The sequence below is a fragment of the Amphiprion ocellaris genome, chromosome 14, assembly GCF_022539595.1.
Source record: "Amphiprion ocellaris isolate individual 3 ecotype Okinawa chromosome 14, ASM2253959v1, whole genome shotgun sequence".
NCBI classification, from domain to species: domain Eukaryota; kingdom Metazoa; phylum Chordata; class Actinopteri; family Pomacentridae; genus Amphiprion; species Amphiprion ocellaris.
In genome coordinates, this window is record NC_072779.1 from 26,525,713 (window position 1) to 26,546,948 (window position 21,236).

General features: G+C 38.8%; 1 protein-coding gene across 6 annotated transcripts in view; it reads left to right on the forward strand.

The window, feature by feature from the left end:
- camkk1a (calcium/calmodulin-dependent protein kinase kinase 1, alpha a) overlaps nt 1-21,236 on the forward strand; it is a 114,450-nt gene that overhangs the window by 49,644 nt on the left and 43,570 nt on the right. For all 6 annotated transcript variants that reach the window (XM_023264793.3, XM_023264795.3, XM_023264794.3 and 3 more), the window contains 2 exons: nt 4,198-4,245; nt 8,265-8,318. In XM_023264793.3, coding sequence (XP_023120561.1) covers nt 4,198-4,245; nt 8,265-8,318 — 102 coding nt within the window. The remainder of the gene's footprint in view (nt 1-4,197; nt 4,246-8,264; nt 8,319-21,236) is intronic.

Consider the following 21,236-nt stretch of genomic DNA (forward strand, 5'->3'; position numbering starts at 1 on the left):
TCATTTATATAGATGAAAAACAAAGTTGGGCCCAAGATGGAGCCTTGAGATACACCCTTAGCTATGATCAGGGGTTCTGGCATAAAGTTCTTTGACTTTCCTTGCTGTATACAATTATTAAGGTAGATCACAAACCAGTTAATACAGCTTGAGGACAGTCCAATGCTAGAGAGCCTTTACAACAGGATCATGTCATCTACTGAATCGAAGGCCTTGGCCATGTCTATGAAGGTGGCTATGCAGAGCTGCTTATTGTTCATAGCGGTGAAGATGACATTGAGGACCTTCAGGATAGTGGTGATGTACCCATGGCCAGTTCTGAAACCTGACTGCAAATCTGACAGGATATGGGTCGAGTGAATGAAATGGCTTAGCTGTTTATGAAATAGCCTCTCCATGACTTTGGCCAAGCAAAGCAAGATGGAGATTGGCCTGTAACAGTTGGGGTCAGAGCCAGAGCCTTTGAGGAGAGGGATGATTATGTCTGATTTCCAGTCAGAAGGGAAAACTGACAGACAAATAGACAAGTTAAACAAGCGTGTAATCGGAGCAGCAATAGTGTGAGCAGCTACTTTTGAAAATAAGAGGTTGATCCTTTCAGAACCAGCAGATTTGTTAGAATCCAGCTTGGAAAGTTCCTCCAGTACTTCTGAGAACAAGATTGGTTGTCGAGAGAAGCTGACATCACTGGAAGGAGGAGGATTGTATGAATGAGCAGTGTCAAAGGCCAGAGCAGTAAAGACCTGTGATGAGTTCATGAAATGTTGTTTGGAGAGCAAGGCCATACGTGACTTATCAGTGACAATTACGCTACCAGGCAAAAGTTTGGACACACCCTCTAATTCAATGCTATTTATTTATTTGTATTATTTTCTACATTGTAGATTAATGCTGAAGATTAAGACTTTTTTGTTTACAACATATTTCCATATGTATTTTCATATAGTTTTGTTATCTTCAGTATTAATCTACAATGTATAAAATAATTAAATGAAAACCATTGAATAAGAAGGTATGTCCAAACTTTTGACTGGTCGTGTACATCACTAAATTTCATGGAGACGGGAAGTTGGGGAGGAGTACATTGGTTTTTCATAGACTGGACTGTTTTCCAAAATTTCTCGGCATCAGAGCCACAACCTGAGAGTTTCTCCCTGAAGTGGTTGGTTTTGGCTGTCCTGATCGCCTGCGTGGTTTTATTCCTACATTACTTAAAGGCAAGCCAGTCGACAGGAGACTGGGAGCACCTAGCTCTCCGCCATAAGGCATTTTTCTGATGGATCAAGTCAGCCAGGTCAGGGGAAAACCAGAGACTGTGGTGATTCTTGATCCTGAATCTTTTCATGGGGACGTGTTTGTCAATGATCAGCTTGAATGAATCCTTTAAATAAGACCAAGCATCATCAATAGAGGGAATTAAGTTCATTCTGGCCCAGCTCTCAGCTACCATACCATGTAGAAAGGCCTGAATGTCAAACTTCTTCAGTGAGCATTTTTTCACGGTCAAAGGCGGGCGTTGGACTGAGAGACTACAGCCAATGCCTGCTGTAGCACAGTAATCACTCAGGTCTTGACAGAAGACTCTATATTGGCATTTGGATGGCATGTTGGTCAGGATAATGTGGCAGCTGAGGGAGATTTTAAATTATATCTGGTTGACTCATATAATTTGAAATAGGTTTTGTGCGTCAAATTGTTGTGAAAATAAATCAGAAGGGTTGGACATATACCACTTTAAATCATCCATAAGGACAAACTCAGAGGAGATGTGAGGAGCCACAAATTCACTGAAAGAAGTTAGTGCACAAGCTGGGGCAGAGGGTGGTCTATAGCAAGCTGCAACCAAGAGAGAAAAGTTTTTTTTAATAGTTTACTCTTTAAAATTAGCAATTCAGATTGCTTTGGAACTGACTTAGACAGGGATACAGAGCATTGCAAAGATAACCACACCCCAACCCTTAGTGCCTCTATCCTGGCGAAAAACATTATGGCCTGGTATTAAGATTTCAGAGTTGGTAACACTTTTCTTGAACCATGATTATGAGACAGAAAAAACATCTGGGTTAGCAGTGTGTACTCAAGATTTTACCAGATTAAGTTTAGGTAACAAACTACAGCTATTTACATGTAAAAAGCCCAAGGATTTGCATTCACAGAAATCAGTAAATGTCAAATTAGAAGCAATAGGATGAGCATCACCATTAGTAGGCCCTGGGTTTGGATGAACATTGCCAGATATAAACAACATGAAGATTATTAACATTCATCGGAAAAAAGTATATAGAAATATATAAATATAGTATACTGATTGGAAAAAAAAATCACTGAGGAAACTGGACATATTCACTGGATCTCATCTAGCAAGACTCTGAGGACTCTCAGTGTGACTGTGCAAAATAGATTTTTGCAGTCCTTCACTGATGATTATCTGCTTATACTTGTCTCCACAGCCTGAAACATTTTGTCGGCTTTTACACCAGAATGGATTAACATAAAATACTTTGTTATGTCTGACTAACTGTATGTTAAAACTAGCTGTAGAGGAAATAATTTTTTCCATTTACACCAGAATATAATGTGTAACGCTGCATAGAATAAACCATCTTTTTTTGTTTTCCATCGGCTATTGTACCAATCTATCAAAAATGGATTTTAAAGTGACAGCTTGCTGAAATTCTTTTACACTTTCAGGCTTTAAATACCATCAAACACAAGTTCCACTTTTTATCACATACTTCCTGAGTATGTGATAAAGCTGGTATGCTCCTTAATTGTCATAATGCATGGCCTTTGATTTTTAAATGGCACGGTGGCAGTAATCTATTTGCTATGCACTGATATTAATCAGTTGTTGAGTAATGGATGGAGAGTTTGGTATAGATCAGATACAGAGGCGGACAAAGTGAGCTATGAAGGGAAATAGGCAATGGATGGGGGCTGCGCTGTTAATGTAAAGCAAAATTGTAAAGTGACAGCAGGAGCAAAAAGGGCCTCTAAAGATTTAATGAGGCCCAGTGAAGCATCTGAGTTTGATTTATACGTGCAGGGTGTGCATGTGTGGCAGATGTATTTAGGGCTTTCTGCATCAGCCTCTTTATCCATCCACCCTCAGAGAGTATTAACTACAATGCTGCATCCATTGAACATGTGCCGACTGTGAACCCAATGGAAGTCCTCTCAGACAATCCCTCCTGCTGCTCTTTTCTTTGTATTCTCCTCATTTGCTTTTCCTCTTTATCCTTCACTGCCCTATTTTCTTTACTTTTTCAAATCTCCCTTCAACCAATCAAAGCAATCCTTTTCTAAGTTGCATTCACCTTCCAAAGCTCCCATCTTCTATTCTATCTCTCCCCTTTTGTTATAATCCCTGCCCACAGTACTTCGCACCATCATACCCTACAGTGCATAACCCTCCACTGCACAATCCTCGCATCTCCTGCAGCATCAGCAGTAATATTCCAGTACAGGCTACATAACCAACAAGTTATGTAACCCACTACAATGAAATACCTTGCCTGGTGGCGTCCTGTCCTACACTATGAGTCGGTGGTGTACTTTCAGTGCTGCCACATTGTTACATATATGCTCTTCTACAACTTCTCATCCTGTAAACACATGAATGTGTATAAATATGAATATAAACATATGAAGCTTCCAGCGCTGGTCTGTCTCCTAAGCTGTCAACACCCCCGGCTGTAATGAGAGAACCACTTTCAATCCATTTTCTCCTCTTCTACATCTCCATCTTTTTTCACACTTCCATCCCTGCTTACTTTCTGCTCATTGACTTTGCCGTCTGTGCGCCCCACCTCTCAGGCCCACCCCCTTCATGAAATGTTCCCCACCACTAAACTCTCACCTTGTCTCGCCTCGCCTGCTGTGGTCTGCTTTCTTGTGCTGTGCCCCCGGCTGACTCTGTGCTGTAGCGCTGGTTGCTATGGAACTGCAAATCAGCCATTTAAGCAGTAGCCCTCTAATGGATTTGCAGACAGTAAACAGAAACTAGAGTGTATCGTTACCTACATCTCAGGAATAAATGACTTTCAGCACAAATGCAAACACGCAGTGGGAACGTTTTGTTCCTGTACAAAAGACAGTCCTGTTTCTCTTTGCTTTAGATGCTGAAAGCGTCAACTCTGCTGCCTGTTATGTCTGTACTGATGATTTATGCCCCACCTCCTCTCTTCCCCCTCACAGGACTGTATCCAGCTGAACCAGTATAAGCTGAAGAGTGAGATTGGAAAGGTGAGTGTGTCCACGGTCTGCCTTTTGCCTGTTTAATTTCAAGTACTTTGGAAAAATAGCAGCAGCTTGGGGATGGTTGACCTTTTGTAAGTGAGAAAATGGACACTGAATTTATTCACAGCATGTGCACAAAAGTCGTGAGCTATCTTTATTTTGTGCCTGTCACATTGTCAAATTTCACAAGTAAACTGTCTTGTGAGAGGAGGAAAGTTTGATAGTGAAACTTTTCTGGTCCAGTTTTCCACTGTATCATTAGCTTTAGTTGTATACACTTAACCTATTAATGCTATTTCACATTTTCTCCCTGCGTGTAAACCACCAGGTCATATTTCGCTGCAGGAACATACGAGCCATTTAGGACATGCCACAACTTTGTGCATGTTTTGACTACAAGAACTGGCCCTTTTGGGGAATAAAAAATCACTCACTCCAGGGTAGAGACTTCTCAGTGGTGTTCAAAACCTTCTGTGCGGGTTCCGATGTATGGAGCTAAAACAGAGACAGTATAGGTTGTCATTGGAAAAAAAGAGAATTTGTCATTGAAAATGACATTATAATTTTCAGACTTTTTCTTCATGTCTGGCTTTCAAAAACAAATGTTTTTTTACACTCAAAGTTTTTTTTAGTTACAATGTTTCAGAGTTCTGTTTTCAGTGACAACTTTCTGTACCTCTTTTGGCGTGGAGGGACAAGGAATGCCTCATTAACATGTCATTTGCATATTGAGGACCACTTCATTTACATATCATGTAGATTTGGGGCAGCGGAGTATCCCATGATGCATTTCACACCAACCAGTGGAAAAGGTCAAGGAGAAAGCCTAAAAAGGTAATAGAATTTTTTGTAAATACTACTGTTGTTGTGACACAAAATGTAGTTTTAAAATTATTTTAGTGTAGAAAGTAGTTGTATAAGCGTCATATCTCTGATCAAATTATCAAGATGAAGCTTGCTTAAAAATTTACTCCAACGATTTCGGAGATGTGAGTGTCCTGGTCAGGCAGCCAGCAGACATTATAAACTATTCAGATGGCTGGATAGTTAGCGCTCACAGCAGCCTGCTGAGAGCAGCCTTATCTTGGCAAGACTTTTCAGATTGCGGACTTTGTACTTCTGAATTATTGTCTTGTCTTCATTAAATGAAGTACGCCTTTGTTCTATTCATATGACTGTCACTGTGCATTAAAAATAACATTTGAGCAATATTTTATTTGAGGGACAGCTGGAAAAAACCCAGATCCTCACTGACTGCTGGGAGTCTCCACAGATAGAACATCAACAGCTACATCCGTTGACCTTCAGCAGCAGCATCTGTACCCACATGGTGGTGTTGCTGGAAACTGAAGCTGATCAGCTCCGCTAAAGAACATCAGGAGGAGGAGAAGCATCATGTTTGTCATCTCTATGTTTCATAAGAGACTTTAGTCCTGTTACAACATGGATTGTCCTTCAGTTAAAATCAATTTTTAAATATGTTTTCAACTGTATTCTAAATTCTACACTTCTGAATGGTTTGATATGAATTGCTGAAGCTAGAATTAAATTTTCCTCTAACATCAGACGTGTTTTAACAGATACTGCTTATGTTTGAAAAGGTTTCTGTTTTGTTACTTGACAGGCAGAGGAAGAGCTCACTTGCGAGAGCTCACCCATGTTTAGGTTCGGAGTAAAGCAGTTGACATGAAATATTCTATAGTGATGAGTGATAATGTTCAGTATGTGGCACAGGTGAGGTGTGGGTGATTACATTAATTTATAGTGATGTTCGTGCAGACTATAAACCTCTGGATGTTTGAAGACAAATAGCAGCTATGTATGTAGAATGTAGACTAATGTATTTTAGTAATGTTAGTAATAAAACTATATACCCATCCATCCCTGTTTATGAGGTGTATTCAGATAAAACACATGTGCTCCTATGAAACAGTCCTGCATTAGGTGGTGTTCTCTGCAAGGTTAGGTAATTATTCAGTAATTAATTACTGCTAAGTTTTTGTGATCAACTGATATAACTGAAAATAAGATAGTACAGTACAGCTGTCGATAAGTCAACACCTCTAAACATTAAATATTTAGAAAAATCTTGGAAACCTCAAAAACACATATTTATGAATTATTTTCATACTAAAACATAAAGAGGCAGGGCTGTGTATCCTGAACTTGCAGTCAGATCAATCACTTACTGGCGGGTTCTGCACACTCTTTGATATATGTAAATGATATGTAAATGAGGCACTCCATGCCTCTCCTCTCAGACTCCTCCCCTCCATGCCAAAAGAAGGACAGAAAGTTATCATTGAAAACAGAACTTTGAAACATAAAAAAAAAACTTTTGAGTGTAAAAAAAGTAATTTGCCTCTGAAAGCACAGACATGAAGAAAAACACTGAAAAGGATCATTTCAGTGCATTTTTTTTCCAATAACAAATTTTATTTTCAATGACAAATTCTTTTTTTTCAATGACAACCTATACTGTCTCTGTTTTAGCCCAATATTGATGCTGGTTGGTTAAACTCTGACTGAGAAGATGCTTATTGGCTTAAAATTAGGAGAGGACAGCAAGCACCATTTAAAGTTCAACATAAAGGCTAACAGAACGAACCCCTGCTATATTCAGTATCCAATAACTACTATTTGTAATTGTTTTTGGCACTCAGAGCTAACATTGTGGTTGAAGCTGTTGGATTCTATACTCCAACGGAAACAGAAAGGCTAAATGTTGGCACCACTTCATGCCAGCACTAATTTCCTGCAGTGGAAAGCCGCCTATTGGCTATATTTACCTTTTACAACCTCACGTTTTCCTGTTGTAGAAATATTTTCCTATTATCAAACAAGTAAGGGTCTACAGTCAAGCTAGCACAGCAGTATCTTAAATGGTGTTGAAATGGCCAATCTTCAACATTTTAGGGTAGAGGATCATCCTGGAGATGTTTGCTCTCTGCTCCAGTTTGAGAACCATGGTGAAATCATACATGTGCACCGATCTGTACACACAACACAAGTTCCTCTGATGATTTATGTGCAACCACGATGCACTATGAACAGTGTCAGAGCTTTTTGATTGCACCTGTAATAAAAAAAATTGTACCAAATATTAGTATTCTGCGGGGGCTGACATAAACACTATATATACAGCAAACTTTACAGAAGGCACACTCAGCAGCTGTTAGTGCTGTAAATCTGATCCACTCAGGGTGCACGTGTCAGAGTCACATTTAGTGATAATCATTTTTGTGGTTAACACATGCAGAAATGTAACAGATATAGAATTTATAACAGATAACATTTGGAAAACTAAGAAATTGAAAAGAGTGAAGTGCTCATCATACAAGGCGAGGCCAGGCATTTGCAAAAAGCATCAATTTTAGGTAGGCATGTCAAACAAAAGGCTCTGCAGAGATGTCGTCAGATCAAACAGATAAAACATGAATATGAGATTGATATATTTCTTTTGCAGGTATTCATTTGGGATCTGAAGAGAATTTGAAGGTGTTAACCTGAAGCAGTGAGCAGAATGATCAGGGTGGATTTTGATTTTAACAGCCTTGTTGTCGCATTTGTAAAATGTTGAGTATAGAGTTCCAAGGACAAATAAATGAGTCAAGTGGCACTTTTGAGTGTCCAAACTGTCACAGTTTCTTAATTTCTTCGAACATTTGGCTGCCTTGTTACTAATTTGCACTCATCCAAGAAGAAAACTTTTAAAAACAAAAAGGGCTCTGACGGTAAACACACCTCCTCGGGAAGCGTGTGTGTGGGAGGAGCCATTCTGTGCAGCCAAATAATAAAAATATTGTTTTTGAATGCAAACAGTGCTGCCTTGAAAGCATTCTGTCAGTATGGTGCTGCCGTCTGTTTGCCAATTGATGCTTTCAGAATCTAACCAGAAGATCTCAGCAGTTCTGCTCTTTAACTACGATATTTTACTGTGGATTTGGGTTTATCATTAAGTTATCAGTGAATTTTTTGTCTAGCTATGTCCTCCTATGAATATCAGTCTTGTTGTTGTGTTGCAGGGCTCTTACGGTGTGGTCAAACTTGCCTACAATGAAGATGATGACAAACACTATGTAAGTGGATGCAGTAACTTCTTTGTGAATAATCGTAGAAATGCATTCTCTCTGTCACACAGCTTCACTTCTCTGAGTTCAAGCCTCTCAGCCTGCTTTGTCTAGACAGAGGACCAGTGCTATTGATTTTTTTTTTCTTGCTCCTTGTTGCCTAGCTGTGAGTTTCATTCCCTTGAATTGCATCAGTTGCTGTGGAAGAAATTTGGAAATGAAAGTGGCTTCTGGTGCCATTTGAAGTGCATCCAAGTTCAAAGCAGTGCTGTTGTTGCTATGTGTATGATCCACACTGAGGTCTGTTGACAAAGAAGAGTGTGGATACGAGGCAGCACACGGACACAGGGTCATTTTAGGCGTTTCCATCAAGGTGAATTACCCTGTAATATGTCAGCCTCTTCCAAACGTAAGCTGTTTTGGCTTTGACATAACTAGGCTGGCCTGTACAGTAACAACAATGGAAGTGTTTGGAGTTATGTCGACTAAAGCTGCAAACTCTGGATGGGTTCAAGATGTAATCTTGAGCTGGAGCCAGAAGGAGCTCAACACAACCCAACACCAAAATGGGAGCTGGTAAATGTACTGATGCAGAATAGTAAACAGCAGGATGTTTATATCAGGACACAGATGAACCCTACACACTGAAGGAAAATGCACCAAAGGGGAGCTTATAAACTTAGACACTTTAGTGGAATAATGACATGCTTAAATGATGCTGACCTGCAGAGCTGTTCAGATACACAACAGTATGTAACCCAGTCTCACATGGAGGTAGTAATTTGCAACAGCAAATGCTTATTTCTCCCTAAAGAATGTTTTATTAACATAATGTGGATGTCTTAAGTAATATATCTGGCAAGATATTGATAAAATAATCATACTGAATATATCAGCAAAATGTTCACTGAGAGTTTCTACCAGATTTCCTTCAATATTTCCTGCTCTCCCCCACAGCATAATTATATATGGCTATATATATATATATATATATATATATATATATATATATATATATAGTCTATATGACCCTGCCTTTGAAGCATCTTTGCCTGGCTTCAAAACTGGGACCACCACTGCCTGCTTCCAGGAACTAGGAAGAGTTCCCTTCTTCCAAATATTATTTACAAGCGATAATATTTCTTCTAACATTATATCACTTGTTCTCTTAAGGATCTCATAACTTATGCCGTCCTTACCAGTATGGAGGACTAAAAGTGCCAAAATTAAATAAATAAATACATCATTAAATAATTAATTAAATATTTCATTAATTAATTAAAATTGGAATTAAATATTTCATTAATTAATTAAAATTGGAATTAAATATGTCATTAATTAATTAAAAATGGAATTAAATACTTAAATGTGTTATTAAATAAATATATCATTAAATAATTAAATATGTCATTAATTAGTTAAAATTGGAATTAAATATGTCATTAATTAATTAAAATTGGAATTAAATACATAAATGTGTTATTAAATATGTCATTAATTTATTAAAATAACAATTATTTTAAGTAAAAAACATATTTCATTATTTCACTATTTAATTAATTATTTCATGGTCCTTGCGTTGCAGTGGATCATGAATTTATTTTATCTGTCAACCTCGCCCGTCAAAGTCCGTGGGCGGATCCTAACACCTGATTGGTTACCCTGCACATCAAGTCAAGGCAAATCGATTCCAGATAATGGATTGACGCAGAGCTTGTGAACACATTCCGATACACTGGGTGGCACTATTCACCTCTACGTTGGTTTGGATACTCAATAAAACAAAACTTAATTAGCAACCGCTAAAGACTCGGTCCTCTTTCCCAAATGTTGATACTTGCGGTGCAAGACAAATTTTCCTTTAGCATTTCCTTTAGCATCTACTCGGCGCGCCACGGCTCGTCTCGGTTTAGTTGTTTTTCCATTACATTGAGAACCACCTCATCGTGGGTTGAGTCGTCATAGCACGGGGGCCCGAAAGTCCCTTACCGTCATTTCTGTGCGACACAAACGCAATGCAACAATGTACATGGAGGCGATAGTACACCTGCTGCTCGGTCTGTGGCTTTCTGTCAGATTCAGAGTAATAGAAGAGTCGGAGAAAGCTGAGAGCGGCGAGTCGAAACACTGAGGAGACACGCAGGAGAGTTTGGGAGGCGATGCAGCAGTATCAAGCCGAAGACAAGAGGATATGAACTAGACGACATATGAGGGTAAGCTAATGCTAGTTCGCTAGCTATCGTATATTAGTCCTGTGAACGACCCTGTAATGGCTGCAGTTTATCGCTATTAGGTATTAAAATATGTATGCTGTGTATGTGTTTCAGATGCTCTCTGATGAGACTTCATGGGATTTACCTGAAGCAGCAGCACATGAGCCTGCAGTGGCACAAGGTGTAGAGGAGGAGGACAGAAATGTACAGGATGCACTACGTGTCATGCAAAGTTATTCTTCTTGTTATACTTCTGTTTTTCTGTCCCCGGACCGCTATTGTTTTCTTTAATGCAGTTCTGACAATAAACTTTTGTAGATGTGTCTGTGCTATTGTTTGTGAAGATTAGCAAGATTAAATAAAAAATTAAACGCCAAAACATTAAAACAGCTGTTTTAAGAAAATTCCAGTTTGATAAATCAGTATTGCTTTGGTGTAATTCAGTCACCGGAATTATGCACCATAAAGGAGTTTGTGTTAAAACATGTTAAATCCCATTAAACACAAATACATTATTAGGGAATATAGAATTGTTTGGTTCAGACTGTTGACTCTTTTCCTACCAGTGTCTTAACAGACAAAATGAGAAGTTATGATGCAGTCACATAAGTCACAAAATAGTTTATTAGTCAGCAGCAAAATCAAAACTATTTACAATGTGCAAAGTACAAACTGTGGTGGGCCTGTCCTACAGTGGAGGGCTAAAAGTAAAACTATATACAACTACAGGTGCTGCTCATATAATTAGAATATCATGAAAAAAGTTGTTCATTATTTCAGTAATTCCATTCAAAAAGTGAAACTTGTATATTATACTCATTCATTACACAGAGACTGATATATTTCAAATGTTTATTTCTCTTAACTTTGATGATTATACCTGAATACTAACAAAAATCTCAAATTTGGTATCTCTGAAAATTAGAATATTGTAGAAAGGTTCAATATTGAAGACACCTCTAATCAGCTAATTAACTCAAAACACCTGCAAAGGCCTTTAAATGGTCTCTCAGCCTAGTTTTGTAGGCTACACAATCATGGGGAAGACTGCTGACCTGACAGTTGTCCAAAAGACCAGCTTTTTCATGATATTCTAATTATATGACCAGCATTTGTAAATCTCAAGTCTATGGGAGGTGGACTCGCTCACACTCGCCGGCTGCCCACTGCCTACCCAGCTACCCCAGCTGCCCCAGCACACCCAGGAATGACTGGTTGAAGGCAGTATTCTGGGCCATCTCCTCCCGCTGCAAGGCCGCTTCATTCTCTCTTGCCTCGCTGAGGAGCAACCAGATGTTCTCATCATGCTGGGCATGACTCCACTCCTCCTCAGCCTGCATCTCCACAAGTACGCTAGGAAGGTCCAATTTTCTGTGGCCCCCTTTCCTCTTGCCTAGACCAAAGACAGAAAAGTGATCAGAGTCAGCTTTAATGGCCAAGTAAGTACACAATATACACGGAATTTGGTTTCGGCTGTTGGTGTCATCCTCGGAATATGGAAGAGAATAATAAAAAATAAACAATAGAAAGAGGAACAGGGAGGAAAAAGAAATAGTAGTAAAATAGAACACAATATAAACAGAAATGTACAGCTAGACTGGAATGTATGAACACATTAGCAAAATGGTAATTGCTATAAACACAGTAGTGGTCATTTTTGTGTACAGGGCTCTGTAGTCCAAATGTCCAGGGTGAGTGGGGTCTCTGATGATGTTTTCTGCAGTCCGTACTATGGGCTGTAGTCTGTTTCTGTCCTGCTGTGTGGTTGATCCAGAGGTGCACAGGACAGATCGGATGACTGCAGTGTAGAACTAGATCAACAGCTCCTGTGGCAGGCCATGTCTCCTCAGCTGTTGTAGGAAATACATCCTCTGCTGAGCCTTTTTCAGGAGGTCCTGAGAGATTGTAGTCCCCAGGAGCTGGAAGGACTCCACAGCTATGATGTGATGTGTTTAGCCACCCGTCCATCCATTTTCAATCATGATCATGTCTTTGATACTTTAATAAACTTCTGGCACTCTTCGCTTTAACCAAAGCACAAGCAGTAACTCCTCCACCACAAACAAAAACGACGTGGTGTGAACTTCATTTCATCCTGTGCACATTTTGGAGTTGGTAAGAACAGCTGTGTTTTCTCATTTTTATGTATATTTTCATTCAGTTTCACAGCTACCTAGTGACTATAAGAAGAATGGTTGCAATACTACACTGCACCAGAACGTAAATTAATTAGAGTGACTTACTTGTTAAGTCAATGGAAAATAAATGCAGCTGCATGTGTTCTGTTTATGTGTCACTGTAGCTACATGTAGCTTTCATCAGGCGTTCTTGAGCTGGCTGCTGCACAGTTTACATTTACACCTGCCTCAATTCTTGGTCATTGGTCTCACTGTTTTGATCATGCTTGCAGGCATTTACACCTGTAGTAATAATACGAAAATCAACCATGCTCTCTGTTTACCGTGTCTTACCGGTGATAAGACGTTGCTGTGACGTGCTGGTGTCGGTGTCCGAGCTGGTGCTGGAGAGGAGACAGGGCAGCCGGGGGCTCCGCGACGGAGGTGGAGTAGGCTTCGCATGTGGAAAGGGATTCTTGAACAGAAATAAACACTCACTCTAAGTACAAGAAAAACACGGCATGCTGACTGAAGTATTAGCTTCTGAGAGCTAAACGTTAGAAACAGCAGCACGAAATACAAGCAGAGCACGGAGTTAGCGCCGATGGCTAACTAGCTATCTTATTGTCTGCTACAGGAGACAACGACGTTACTTTCTAAATATACTTGTTTGCTTAAAAGAAGGTTGCCACCAATGGAATAAATGATGTATAAGTTTCTTGAAGTCACAAAACACTCACCGTCCTCGAACGTCTCCAACAATGCAGCGGCTGAGTCTCCCTCCTGTTGCTCGCCGGTGCGGTGCCAGTAAATAGCTTCCATTAAACCTCTTCCAACACCTCCTGGTTGACCCACGCCGGCCGTTGTGGTCCTGGGTGGACCGATGGTCACTTTTGAGCTTTTTCAGCTTCTCCCTACACTGCTTCTGTCCTCTTTATATACAGTCTACTGTATATGTGAGCGGCCATCCGCTCAGAGACCTCCTGATAAACTTTCTCCGTCCAGCTCTCTCTGTATTCTTTGGTCCGCCACCAAAGACAAAGTCTCGACCTCTTCATTCACCCACGGTACAGGTCTGGCTGTCACATTAAAATTATGAAGAACAGAGAGTTTCGTGAAGAGCAATGCACACCGTCGCTGTTTACAGTCATTTTTTAATGCAGGATTTTGTTTTCGTGCTGGAGTTGCTCTGTGTGTCGTCACTCCCTGCCCAATCAGTGGCCTGCACTATGTAAACGCCACATTATCGGCTCATCTCAGCTCGCTGGGAACCTCAGCCGAGAAGGTGCTGAAAATTAGTCCGTATGGAAGCGCTCGCAAACAAAGATGAGACGAGCCGTACCGTGCCGAGTAGATGCTTGTGGAATCGCGGCTAAACAAAGACGAGCGGAGCCGTGCCGCGCCGAGTAGGTCCTAAAGGAAAAGCGCTCGACACTCCGAGCATCGCTGCAATTTGACAGGCTGGTAATCCACAAAGAACGTGATGTTCCAGAACTTCCCTCGGTATGTCAAACGCCCTGGTCCCTGTGTGTGCTCCTGTTGCACCCTGGTACCAGAAAACCGGCGGAGTACTTCCTCTAAATTTGCAGTCACTCTACGGTCAACATCTTGGTCGGAAAGTGCGGAAATAACTTCAACAACTTCAATAAATTCCTCTGCTTTACACGCTACATGCTCGCGGTCAGCAGGTCCTGCTTCCACATACTCTGCAAGGTCTAAAATATCTCTCACCAACTCTCTAGAAAGTTCACAGCGACTCTCCCTCTACACAGCCTCCATGTTTAGAAAGACTTCTACTTCCGGTTTCAAGGCAGACAAAAGCAGTGGATTAGACTAGATTCACGTTAGTCCCGCCCACGGACTTTGACGGGCGAGGTTGACAGATAAAATTAATTCATGATCCACTGCAACACAAGGACCATGAAATAATTAATTAAATCGTGAAATAATGAAATATGTTTTTTACTTAAAATAATTGTTATTTTAATAAATTAATGACATATTTAATAACACATTTATGTATTTAATTCCAATTTTAATTAATTAATGACATATTTAATTCCAATTTTAACTAATTAATGACATATTTAATTATTTAATGATATATTTATTTAATAACACATTTAAGTATTTAATTCCAATTTTAATTAATTAATGACATATTTAATTCCAATTTTAATTAATTAATGAAATATTTAATTCCAATTTTAATTAATTAATGACATATTTAATTAATTATTTAATGATGTATTTATTTATTTAATTTTGGCACTTTTAGTCCTCCATATACCAGGGGCTGATCTCCTCCCTTTTTTTATTGCTCTACGCAATTCCTCCAATGAAAAATAGAGATTACAACTCTCGCTGTTATCGTCATTTTCCTCAATTTTATGCATGTTTTGTTTAAATGTCGCATTTCTTTCTGACTTCACTCAGTGCTTCCTGTGCATCTTCTTCATGGCTACAAACAGACTTTAGGTTCATTACCGCCACCTACTGGGCTGGAGTGTTCATCAGAGTTACCAGTGTGCCAGAAATGAGGGAACTGAGGAGGGTGCAATTAATTGTTATTATTTTTACGCGTTAAAGTCCCAGCCCTAATATATATATATATATATATATATATATATATGTATTTATGGGGACAGACAGTGTGTCTGTCCTGACCAATATACATAATATACATAATATCACTGATACAATGTAGTTATTCAAACAGTTGATTAGGACATTGTAGTCCACCATGACAGAGGCTGAACTGAAGTAAAGGACAGTTTAAATAGAGAACAATCAGCATGGATCAGTGGAAGGCAGTAAGCACTTAGTGTTCTTGATTTGATCAGGTCTAAATTTAAAAAAAAAAATTATTGTTCATAAAAGATGGAGACTATATTATCTCAAATCTAAATGACAGCTTAGAGATGGGTCAGAAATTACTTTGAAACAAAGGATCCAGAGAGGTCTTCTTAATGAGAAGGTAAACAGCAGCATGTTTAAAACTGTGAGGGAGAATGCCAGTCAACAGACTGTTTTTGAAAAATGGTTTAGGCTGGTGGAGAGATTTCTTTGTGAGTTGAAGCTGGAAAGGAGTCAAATCTCAAAATCCTGAATTACACACTGGAAGTGTAGTTTGGGAGTAGTGGGATATAAGAGGAATCTAAAGAGTTATGCTATTAGGTTGCATTATAGCGACTGTAGGATACAGTGTTTTTCAAAACTTCACCCATTATGTAAATTAAATGTCAGCATATTTGGAGATCTGCTTCTTTCATTTTCACAATTTTCTTGACTGTTTGTCACAAGCCTCACACTTTATTCAACAGTAAGGCTAAATCTCTGGAGTATTCATTTAACCAAAGAGCTTTTGTTGTCTCATCCATATATCTTCATTGTCAAAGTACGTTTCCATTCACCTGTTATGCATATTTTCAGTTTGCACATCAATAAACTTAAACTTAAATTAAAAAGCAATTGAAACCATTTTTGGTGAATGAATAATGATGTACACAATAAAGTGAGTAAAACATCACTAAACTGTCACTCTTCTGGAGAAAAGACCTCAGACAAAAGCATCTGATCAGTGTTGATTCATGTGTGAACTGTAACCTTCCCCAACAAATGCCAATGCCACATTTTCATTTCTTTGTTTTACTACTAAATCAATGTTTTGCTAGGAATTTACTATCAGACAAATGACCCATTTTTATCTAAATGGCAGCTGTTCTAAGTTGTCTTTTTTGTACTCATGAATCCCCTCTCATCTTTTCTTGTTCTCTATCAAGTTAAGAAAAAAATATGTATTTAGAAGAAAACATGGAAGGTAATTTTATTGACTCTATGACATCAAACATGTTATAGCAGTTTTGTTTTTTTTTTAACTGGCATTCTTTTAATTATATCATCTTTCTGTGCTCTCTTCTTCTGCAAATGTATAATTGCACAAACTGGAGTACTGTTTTTCCCAATACAGTTACGGTCAAAATTTTAAGTCCCCCTTGTGAAATCAGACAAAACCCTTGATTTCACCACAAAAATGACCATTAACACACGTTTCTAATTTGTTTATGAAATAACAAACACAAAATGTATACCAAGTTTGATTAAGATATTTTATTGATTCAATAAGCTGAAACAAGAAAAGGCAAAAATGACATTGCCAAAAGGATTAGCCCCCTGGACATTAATATCATCAGTAGTGTACCCTTTCTGAGCCACGACTGACAGCAACCTCCTCGAGTAGTTCTTTACCACGTTAGCACATGTCTCTCCAGGGATTTTGGTTCATTCTTCCAATGCAGATTGTTCCAGCTGGTCCAAACTGCATGTTTTCTGAGCATGGACATCCACTTTGAGCACCCACACAGATTTTCAATAGGATTGAGATGTGGGCTCTGTGTGGGCCACTCCAGGATCTTGGTTTTGGTGTCCTTTAAGATCTGTTGGACCAATTTTGACATATGCTTTTGGTCGTTGTTTTGTTGAAAAACCCAGCGACAACTTAGGCCTAGACTAAAAGCAGATTTCTTCATATTATTCCTAAAAATGTCAACATAAATTTCTTCTTTCAATGATGCCATTGCAGCAGAACAAGGCTCCCTGTGCCTGAGGCTTCAGAACAGCCCCACAGCATGATGCTCCCATCACTATATCTGATATGAAGCAAGCCTTAAAAAATTATTTTTAAATTTCCAAATGTACCAAAAGCTACTAAATATCACTGGTGAATGTTTGATTATGTCAAACAGAATTTTAGGAAAATGTTTTGTAAATCCTATAGGGCTAATAATTTTGTCCTCAACTATAGTTCATCTGAATGCAAAAGCAGCGCTCAAAAAATATCCATTTTAACAATGGTGGATGGAAACGAGCATAAATCAGATTTTCTTTTGTGAATTTTGCTGGAAATGTGGTTAAAACATTTGGATAGGCTCCTGACTAACTCCTCTACTTTGTACACCCACCATCTGCACCCAGCTAGTGTCTCTTACATAAATGTACCAACTCCGCTACTAGGAAAAACTTGCCTTTCAAATAATGTTTCCTTATAAAAATATCACCAGGAAAACACAGTAGTAGTATATATAAACATATGTAAACAGAGAAGGCAGAGAATGTAGCAATATAAGAGAATCCAGCTTTAAATGGAGCCTTCGCCTTGTCAGAATGACTCAGTCTGACGCCTGAGATCCTGAAAATGAATGAAAATTTTTTCTTCCACCTCAGCCTACTTCTTCTATCTGCAGTAATTCTAGGTGTCTGTAGGTACTTTTAGGTTTTTACTGCACGTGTCTACATTTAGTTTTCCTGTTTTTGTTTCAGTCTGTGTGGGATGTCTCGTGTTTGACGCAGATTATTGACACTAATAGAAAATGTTATCTTCCGGGACAGATTGTGGGTTACTGCAAACTGGCTCAAATGACAGACGCATCTGAAATGACGACAGGAATCAGGAAAGGAGGAGATGAGTAATGGCAGCATGGAAGGTTGATTCTATTTCCTGGCAATCAGAATTGGCTTATAAAACTGATTGCATTTTTGCATACATAGTGTCTGCATGTGAGTCCACATACAATATGCACAAACATCACACGCAGGAAAGACCATATCTAAAGACTGACCATGACAGATTTTATTGTTTATTTAAGAACATTTAGGCTGTTTGTGAGAAAGAATGTTTTGTGTAAAGCTTAGTTGCTTCAGTTCTCAGTCTTGGCATCAGCATCACTAGAAGGATACTGATGATTATTTATGTTGATGAAGCAGCAGTGGTCAGTTTTAAAGTGAATGAAAATGGCACAATTTTTGATTCCACAATAAAATCTTGTCTAAAATCTTGTGAGTGTTGGAGGACTTAGTGGCACATTACTTATGGTCTTTGAGTCATGCATATGCTGGCTGCAGCGTCCTGCATTGTGTAATTACAGGGCTCACAACTTGATTGCGGGAGGAAGCAGCTCGGACAAAGTGAGCCTTTCTTACTATGAGCTGATAACAGATTGAAAAACAGGCAAGCAACAACACGCAGAATAAAAGCTGAGTTTACGGTGTGAACAAAAGGTTCAGAAAACTCAAAGCAACAGAGGAGAAGAATGCAGCTGATCTGACAAGTGAAAAGGGAAGATGCTGGACTATAAATACACAAAGGACTGATTGACTAATGACACGCAGGTTACACAAAAAAACTGGTGGGAAAAGCTGAAAGAGAGGAAGTAAAACAACAATGTACACCAGAAACAACTTCAGCTAAAACCCCAAACTATGACACATTGGCAGATATCCAACTGTGATTATGTCCTTTATCACTTTTTATTGGCCAAAGTAAACTTAATTCATAACATATTCACTTAACTCATTATAAACTGTTGGGAGGAGGAATTTAAACCTCTGAACATGACAGGTCTGCTGGCGGGTTTGAAAGGTAGTTTTTTGGGGTTTTTTTAAATCTCCAAAATACCCCATTTATTAGAACCAGAAACTGTAAAATGTGATGTGAATGTCAACGTGTTTTTTTTTTTGTGTGTGTTTAAACAAAGCTTACAATTTAGATTTTTCATAATTAGTGACTCAGCTGCAACCTCACTTTTTGGCTGAACTGGGCTGAACTGCAGACTGTGTTTACATGAAGCAGATAGGAGACAAGTATGGAAACAAATTAAAAATGTAAATAGTAAAATATCCATAGTATGTAGAGCCACCATTTCTTTTTAGTAATGCTAACACCTGTGAACACTTACAAAAATGTTGCATGTGTTGATCACAGTTTTTTTCTAATTTTGCACAATAAATTTAACTACCATGTTTTAAGATTTATGGCATTCTAATTGTGTTAAGTTTTCTATACTTCTAGCAACAGTTGTGCTGTCTCCATTGAGGTGCACTTTGTGAGTTTGAGAATTAAAATGGTATAAACAATAAAGTTCTAATCCTTGTTCTGTGAAAGCCTTGCAGATTTTTTGCAGCAGTCATCCCCTCACTGTATAGCAGGTTTCACTGATAGTAGTGGAATCTCCCACTAACTGCACAATCAGTTTGCAGATGCTCTCGAGATATCTTCTGTGGAAATCTTGCAAGAGACCCTTAATATAATAATAATATTAAGTATGTCATTTAATATTACATTTGCATCTTGGTTTATAGTCAATTCATTTTTGTATAATCAAAAATGAATTTTAACTCATTGAAATATACCTCTTCCATGTAATTGGAGCTGTACATATTGTACAGAGAATGACAGGAGTTGTGGTCAATATGGAACCACAGCTTATTTTTGCCCTGGAGCTCAATCCAGTCCTGCTGTCAACACACAGCAAAGGTTACCTTATTCAACCTTTATACTTTGAGGATAACATTTTGTGATTTTGTCTCTGATCACACACTGCTGCACACAAGTCTTGTTTACTTGTAAAGCTTTGCTGGTCTCCAGATTAGAGTGATGAAGACTTCAGAGAGGGCTAAGTGGTGCAGTGAAGGAACAATATGATGCCTTAAATCTTACTCAAACCATCTTGTCTTCCACCTACCATAAAATATAGTTGCTACTGTCGCACTTTTGGCTGCCTTTGATCAGCACCACACACAACTCTCAATACCTCATCAGCATAAGACTGATTTTCAGCTGAACTCACAAGTCATTCTGATTGTCAATGCTGTTGTGCTTTGCACAAATACTGCCATGTTTTGTTGGAAAAGTAAAATACAGTCATCCTCAATTTCAAGTTTGGTAAAATAAATGATGCACCAACACCTACCTACGCAGTCAAAATGTGGCTTTTGTAAAGGAAGCTATCTTCTAAAGATCCAAATGTTAGTGCCTCTATAAAGACATGAGCTTTTCAGCTGCAGGAATTCTGATCATTGCTGGACAATTTTTAACTGTCTGATGACTGTGTGCCGGAGAGGTGCTTCATTTCCCCACATTAACCACCCTCCCACAAGTCAGCGCACACACAAATGTTCAGGCAGCACACCATGGCAACTGTCTACAGGGGAGGTTCTGCTTTCTTTGCCAAACCTGTTTTTTTTTTTTTTTTTTTGCACAGTCATAGTCATGGCGAATTTTAAAAGAAACCGCTGAGCTGTACATCAGTCACACAGTTTGTGGTGTGCAAATAGCAGAAAAAAATTGCTCGACTTTATCATGAATTACTAATCAATGAAAACACATTGACAGTCTTGTTATATTATTTTCTTTCTTCTTCATTTGCATGACCAGTTCCTTGCAACAAGATGCCATTATTATGTTGAGTTTCCTCTCACTGCGACAAACACACACGCACACACACACACACACACACACACACACACACACACACACACACACACACACACACACACACACACACACACACACACACACACACACACACACACACACACACACACACACACACACACACACACACACTGTTGTTCTGTCCCAAGTGATGCTTTTTATTCCATGAAAGATTCAATGGCCTCAGTTAGTCAACTGACCTTTTACAAAACAGAATAACACAGATAGTAAATACACTTGTGCTTAACTTTCATGTTTCCTGCTTTGATGTATCTTGTGTTAACACTGCTGAAGGTTGCATTTGCAATTTAGTTTCTAGTTTAAT